This window comes from Selaginella moellendorffii, unplaced genomic scaffold, assembly GCF_000143415.4.
Source record: "Selaginella moellendorffii unplaced genomic scaffold, v1.0 SELMOscaffold_131, whole genome shotgun sequence".
Lineage (NCBI taxonomy): Eukaryota > Viridiplantae > Streptophyta > Lycopodiopsida > Selaginellales > Selaginellaceae > Selaginella > Selaginella moellendorffii.
This window is the reverse complement of record NW_003314392.1, coordinates 272342-278480: the sequence shown is the minus strand read 5'-3', so window position 1 is coordinate 278480 and position 6139 is coordinate 272342. Positions and strand designations below refer to the sequence as shown.

General features: G+C 47.7%; 4 protein-coding genes across 5 annotated transcripts in view; 1 reads left to right on the top strand and 3 right to left on the bottom strand.

Moving 5' to 3' along the window:
- The window catches only part of LOC112343082 (pentatricopeptide repeat-containing protein At2g35030, mitochondrial-like), a 7997-nt gene extending 7234 nt beyond the window's left edge, over positions 1 to 763 (bottom strand). The window contains exon 1 of the mRNA XM_024665977.1: positions 576 to 763. Within this exon, the coding sequence (XP_024521745.1) occupies positions 576 to 763 (188 nt within the window). The remainder of the gene's footprint in view (positions 1 to 575) is intronic.
- A 1245-nt stretch (positions 764 to 2008) lies between these two features.
- Positions 2009 to 2522, bottom strand: LOC112343088 (uncharacterized protein C683.02c-like). The gene is made up of 3 exons (XM_024665986.1): positions 2370 to 2522; positions 2252 to 2330; positions 2009 to 2195 (listed from the first exon to the last, which is right to left on the bottom strand). Exons 1-3 carry the CDS (start codon positions 2508 to 2510, stop codon positions 2101 to 2103), a joined length of 315 nt encoding a protein of 104 aa, XP_024521754.1. The 5' UTR covers positions 2511 to 2522; the 3' UTR covers positions 2009 to 2100.
- A 3-nt stretch (positions 2523 to 2525) lies between these two features.
- On the top strand, positions 2526 to 4348 carry LOC112343087 (pentatricopeptide repeat-containing protein At5g16860-like). 2 transcript variants are annotated; one of them, XM_024665985.1, is made up of 2 exons: positions 2526 to 3177; positions 3241 to 4348. In XM_024665985.1, exons 1-2 carry the CDS (start codon positions 2544 to 2546, stop codon positions 4257 to 4259), a joined length of 1653 nt encoding a protein of 550 aa, XP_024521753.1. In that variant the 5' UTR covers positions 2526 to 2543; the 3' UTR covers positions 4260 to 4348. The 2 variants fall into 2 exon arrangements, with proteins under 2 accessions (XP_024521753.1, XP_024521752.1); XM_024665984.1 differs by having other exon boundaries at positions 2526 to 3391; positions 3452 to 4348.
- LOC112343081 (pentatricopeptide repeat-containing protein At2g35030, mitochondrial-like) lies at positions 4270 to 5590 on the bottom strand. Its single transcript, XM_024665976.1, has 2 exons — positions 4373 to 5590; positions 4270 to 4281 (listed from the first exon to the last, which is right to left on the bottom strand). Exons 1-2 carry the CDS (start codon positions 5588 to 5590, stop codon positions 4270 to 4272), a joined length of 1230 nt encoding a protein of 409 aa, XP_024521744.1.
- Between the last annotated feature and the right edge of the window lie 549 nt (positions 5591 to 6139).

Here is a 6139-nt window from a genome sequence, read left to right as displayed (position 1 = left end):
ACACGTGGCATGGACACGTGGCATCTGTCACGTGGCACAAAGAGGGTTTAGGTTCCGCTTCGTGGTGTTATCCTATGGTAAATCACCATAGGATAAAGGGTCAAAACCACGTGTGTTACAGAAACCAATCCGACGGCTACCAAAATCCACTACGCTAATATTAGTATACGGCATCGTAGCTGTACACTTGGCCCTCATAGATGAAAATATAACAGAAACAAAAACTTGCTCTATTAATTATTCTTTGAGTTACTGATTCTCCTACAAATGGAATTTTCTTCTAGCAAGACTATGGTAAAAGATCACCTCAAGCAAATCAATCACCTTTGTTTGGTTTACAAGCTCATTGTTCCATGTGAATTTGTGTGTGTGTGTTTTTTATATATATATATCTTTCTTGAAATGGAGCCACACCATAGCTCCAAGCTAACTAACATTCTCTCCCACATAGATTTACCAAGCTCTTCACATCCATGCAGTGATTGCCAGAAGAGACACTAGGAGAATACAAGCAGCTCGTGTTGTAACTCACCACTAAAGTGCCACAGCAGCTCTGGAGAAGGTGGCCAACCAACTGGAATGCGGGCCACAGATCAGTGGTCGGACCAATCATGCGTGGTAGTGGCTCGAGCGCACCAAGTAAGCCATTGGAGCACCGTGTTGCCAGGTCGACGATCTCCGCCTTGTTGCAGTCCCTCCCTTGCGCATCCGTGAGGAGAACAGCCAAGCTTGTGACAAAAAGAAGGGAGAACACACTCTTCATCTCCAAACTCTAGGTACTGCAATGCAATGCCAACAGGTGAGAGAAAATGTGAAATGAAGTAATGGTTTTTCTCAGACATGTGTCACACTGAGCACCATAGAAAAGGAACAAACAATGTGAGTGTTCAAAACAGAGAGAGAGAGAGAGAGTGATGATGAAGTTGAGGACGATGGTGATAGTTCTCGTGGTGGCTGCGGCACTGCTAAGCTATGGGTATGCCCGTGACGATCGCTCATGGTAAGAGTGTCTTAGCCACGGCTTCTGGATGCTCCAAGAGGATTGTCAAGACATTGCGCTCGCTTTCGTCCCAAAACCAGCGAGAGGTTTTCGGGAGCTTGAGAAGCGGCGTGTTGAACGAGTGCTGCTCGAGCCTCTTGCGATTTCCTCTGCCATGTCTGTGCAGCCAAGAGCTCCAGGAGGGCTGCGTCAATGTAACTAAGTTCGTGCCACTGTGGAAATCCTGTCACTAGCTTTCACTTGGCCTGTTCAAAATTAAAAAGGAACGAAAAAATGTGAAAGTTTTTTAGAAGGCTACAAAGGATCGAGAGGGATACGAGCAAGTAAGTCCAAGGTTGATAAAAATATTAACGTTACCTGTTTGCAGCTGATATCATCCCGATACAGGTGCTTAGAATCGTTCTCGCAAATACCTTAAGAAATCTCAAGGTCGGCTAAGCAGTCACTCTCAAATTTTTCGAGTCTGGACAATTTTGGGGCTCCACAAGAGCGGACAATTCATCAGGATAGAGGTGAAGGAACAAGTAAAAATGGCGACTTTGAAGAGTATGAAACACTGTTGCAAGGCGTCAGATTTGAGTTTAAAAACGAGTCAGGAGGTTCACAGATCCTACCTAGGAAAAGCACAAAATGCAGACTCTCGAGGAGTACCTTGGCAACGGTGTTCTCGCGGGAAGCAGTAAGATCTTCACCACAAATGGCTACGACGACGTCCACTCACTCAAGTCCATGACCAAGAACGATATGAAATCTCTGGGGCTCACTAAACAGCAGCAGGTAAGTACACGCATCAACAAAACTTTACTTGGCCTAGATGTCGTTGCAGAATGCCTTGGAGCTAAGAGCTTTCTTAGATGGTCACGGGCTTTTTGAGTACGCAGACGCCTTAGAGGCAACTAGAAAGACTTTGGCCGAGCTCCGCAGGGGCAGCTCGTCCGTCTTGAGCACCCGTTATGGCATGAAGAAGGGACACGCTTCTCGCTTCATGGAACAGGAGAGCCCTTTGGGTGATCCGAAATTCACTGCTGGAGGGTGTTACCTTTTCAATTTCACATGTTTATGCAATCCGTGAAATTCCCAGTTAGTTATCTGGGAGCTTGCTACATATTTAAGAACGAATGCTTACACTCGTCCTCTAGATCATCACCGCTTTTATAAACAATACGCTTCTCGCCGCTTTGGGCCACATCCTTGCCTGCAAAGTCGTAAAAGGTGAGTTTGGATTGGATCTAAACCGCACTCAGTACTCACTTATTTTTGTGTCTTTGGTTTTCGTCGGGCAATCCCTGCCTAGATGAGTGACCTCGCCGCATAACTTGCAGCATCCACCCTGAAACAGTCCCAGTGAAGTCAAGCAGCATTCACATACCTTTGGATAGATTCCACAAGTGTTTCTTGGACAATTCTGACCTTTCTTGCAGAGGAAACAATCTGCGAACGAAGTACCCCTTGGGAAACATAAAGAAAATATCCTTAAGAGGTTACGAACAATGACCTCCTGTTTCACCATAGCAAAACTGTCCTTGACATCTCCAGCTGGGCAATGCAGCCATGGCCGGTGGCTTCATTCCAGCACTCGAGCAATGCAAGTGTGAGAGGTGTCGCGCTCGTGCTGTCGCAGCTCAAGTCCTGTAGAGATATAGGCGAGGCAAGGAAAATCCATGCTAGTGTTATTGACAATGGTTTGGAAGACGATCTCTACGTTGCTAGCAGCCTTGTCACCGTCTACTCCAGGTGTGGCAGTCTCGTGGACGCCAGCAAAGTGTTCCACAAGATGAAGCACCGCGACGCCATTGCATGGAATGCGCTCATTCGAGCATATGCTGTGAGCGGGCATTTTTCCGAAAGAGCTCTGGAGCTTTTCCTTGCCATGGAAGCAGAATGCGTGGCGAATGGTCGCACTTTCGTCGCGGTTCTTAAGGCCGTCACGAGCCTTGCTGAGGAAGAAGGAGCAAATCCCTGGAAGATGACAAGCTTGGAGAGGGGAATGGCGATTCACGCTCGATCTCGAATGCAAAACCTCGTCTTGAGGGATTTTTACGTTGGAAGCAGCCTCATCGACATGTACTCCAAGTGTGGGAGCATGCAAGATGCGAGGCGAGCCTTCGAAGAGATGGAAACACTCGACGTGGTTTCATGGAACACACTGATGCTGGGATATGTTGACAACGATCAAGGTGAGATTGCTCTGGAGCTGTTTGAGTCCCTCGAGTCCAGCTCTCACGTTTCCTCGTGTGCAGCATCAAACTCTCGGACTTTCGTTGTAGCGCTGAAAGCTTGCTCAAACCTTGCGAGAAAGGAAGATGGATGTGAGCTCGGCGATGGAGAACTTGTCAAGGTGAAAAGTCTCGAGAAAGGCATGGCACTGCACTCAGAGGCTGCAAGGAGGAGGTTTGTGTCAGATGTTTATGTCGCCAATTGTGTGGTTGACATGTATTCCAAGTGTGGTAGCTTGGTGGACGCACGCACTGCCTTCGACAACATTCAAGAGCGTCTCCGGGACTGTGTTTCATGGAACACTATGCTTCTCGGGTATGTTGAAAGTGGTGAAGCCCACTTGGCTCTAGAGTTATACCAGGAGATGGTGTCTGGTGATCTGCAATGCAGGCCAGATCTTTGGACGTGCTCCTGTGCACTCAAGGCCTGTGCGATCCTTCCTTCATTGCAACTTGGAAAAACGATCCACCGCGAGATTCACAGGCGTGGATTTGAGCCTGACAGTGTCCTGCTCACTTGTTTGCTCGATCTCTACGGCAAATGTGGCAACATGGCTGCCGCTCAGCATGTTTTCGACTCCACGTCCTTGAAGAGGAACTTGGTAAGCTGGAATGCGCTACTGGAAGGTTATAGTCAAAAGGGAGACTCCACACTCGTGTTTGAAGAGTTTTATCAACTGATAGATGCAGGATTGAAGCCAGACAGTGCAACCTTCTTGTCCATTCTCGCTGTGTGCAACCACTGCGGCCTCGTCAAGGAGGGGAAGCTTTGGTTGCAGCTCATGTCTTCCTGGTATGAAGTCCGGCCAAGCACGGCTCATTACCATTGTGTCATTGATCTTCTTGCCAGGGCGGATGAGCTTGACGAGGCCATGATCATGATGGAAGAGATGCCTGTCGAAGCTGATAATATAACATGGAAAATTCTCTCGCAAACTAGCAATAAGATTGATCACGCACGGACGGAGTGCAAGCACGTCCACTCCAAAGTTCCGGGAAAAAATGGCATTGTGTGGATGAGCTCTCTGGCATCGTCCAAGTAGCCCGACCTGGCTAGAAGATCGACTAGACAGCAATAGTGCTGCCTCGTGGATTGGATCCCAAAGTCGCCCGCCATCGACAGAAAGTAGGACCTTGCGAGATCCAGCGAACCAACGTGGCTGCACGCGATCAGGAACGAAACAAAGCAAGCTTGGTCGATAGCATAGACGAGGTTTGCTGCGAAGAACATCTGAAATGCCTCAAGCATATGTCCGTTTACAGCATAAGCAGAGAGAAGCTGGCTGACTGAGATGAGATCGGTCTCGGGCATTTGGTCTAGCATCCTCGAAGCAAGTTCCAGGTTCCCGTCTTGGATCAAGGCACCCAAAGCCGTAGTCCATGAGATAATGTTTCGAGCCGGCATTTGGTGGAAGACGACGATCACATTAGAAACGTGGCTGTTTCGAGCGTATGATGCCAAGAGTGCGTTCCAAGAGACGAGATCCGGTTCTGGTATTCTGCGAAACAAGCTGTCGGTCTGCTCTGTCGAATCTCCACGGCTGTAAACCGAAAGAAGTGCGTTCCAGGTCACAGTGCTCCACTCAGGCATGGAGTCAAAGGTACACTTTGATAACTCCAGATGCCCGTCCCGAGCGTGAGCTGCTAGCAAAGAAGTCCAGGAGACAAGGTTAGTCTCTGGCATTTCCTTGAAGAGTTGAGATACTTGGTCAGACGAATGCAGCTGTGGTCCTTCTGCCAGCATTGTGTTCCACGAGGTCAAACTCCTCTCAGGCATTCTGGAGAAAGTTGCTAGAGCCAGTTCTATATGCCCGTTTTGGGCACAGGCAGCTAGGATAGCGTTCCAAGCAACAATGTCGTGTTCGGGCATCTCTTCAAAAACTTTTATGGCGCTCTTAACAGAGCCATTTTGCGCGTACGCCGTGAGCAACGCTGTCCAAGATACCATGTCGGTCTCAGGGGACTCGAGAAACATAAGTTTTGCGTCAAGCAAATGCCCATTCCGGGCATACGCAACCAGCATCGACGTCCAAGAGAAGAGATTTCTCAGGGGCATCATGTCAAAGACCTCCTTGGCTTCCTCCAAACGGTTGCTCTTGGCATACGCAGCTAACATAGCAGTCCAGGAGACAATGTCCCTGTATGGCATTCGAGTAAAAAGGAGTTTAGCCTCCTCTATATACCCGTTGTGGATATACCCGTAGAGCAGAAAGTGCCAGGAGAAGAAGTCCCGTTCTTTGAGGCTTTGAAAGACCGACAGTGCATCCCCTATGCTTCCACACCTTCCATACATGTCAATGAGCTTGTTTGCAACAAAGAGATCTACCTCCAAGCTAGGACGAGATCCATTATAGGCTGCTACTGGAAACCTCATCTTTCTGTTGGATGTGAAACCATCAAAATGCATCTTATACTTATGTATTATTAATTATCTTGGATACATAAGTATTCACTCCTGTTCTTTCTTACAAGTGAAACTTTGTGCTTATCTCAGGTGCTAAAATCATGTCCCAAATATATTATTAATGGCTACTTTTTTGGTGCCAGGGTAGTTTGACGAGCAGGCACATCGATCACATGATGGACACTCTCGGGCGCCAACTTGGCTACAAACACCACCAGACTGCAAAAGAATCCGAGGAGATAGAGCGAGCAGCAGGAGGAAGAGGTGAGGAGGAGGTGGAGAATTTGACAAAGTAATAAACTGAACTGCATTTCATAATGTCTCATGCTTCTCAATGGGCGGGCACTACGAGACTTAGATAGATATTATCTCATGGTGCTACTTTGAGGCTCCTCAGTTTGGAGATGCACTTATATCCTACGAGGCTTGTATTTGTTTTGCTATTTAACTTTGAGGCTAATGTTTAAAGAGGCATTTAGTTTATCTACTTCTGATATATTTGTATATCAGAAGACCCTT

Excerpts from the sequence above, each read along its gene's own strand:
- LOC112343088 (XM_024665986.1), bottom strand. The coding sequence starts at position 2,510 with ATGGTGAAACAGGAGGTCATTGTTCGTAACCTCTTAAGGATATTTTCT. Across the intron at positions 2,331-2,369 it reads CTTGTGGAATCTATCCAAAG|GGTGGATGCTGCAAGTTATG; the intron begins GTATGTGAATGC and ends GGACTGTTTCAG. Across the intron at positions 2,196-2,251 it reads AACCAAAGACACAAAAATAA|GCAAGGATGTGGCCCAAAGC; the intron begins GTGAGTACTGAG and ends ACGACTTTGCAG.
- LOC112343087 (XM_024665984.1), top strand. The coding sequence starts at position 2,544 with ATGCAGCCATGGCCGGTGGCTTCATTCCAGCACTCGAGCAATGCAAGT. Across the intron at positions 3,392-3,451 it reads TCAGAGGCTGCAAGGAGGAG|CTTGGTGGACGCACGCACTG; the intron begins GTTTGTGTCAGA and ends CAAGTGTGGTAG.
- LOC112343081 (XM_024665976.1), bottom strand. The coding sequence starts at position 5,590 with ATGAGGTTTCCAGTAGCAGCCTATAATGGATCTCGTCCTAGCTTGGAG.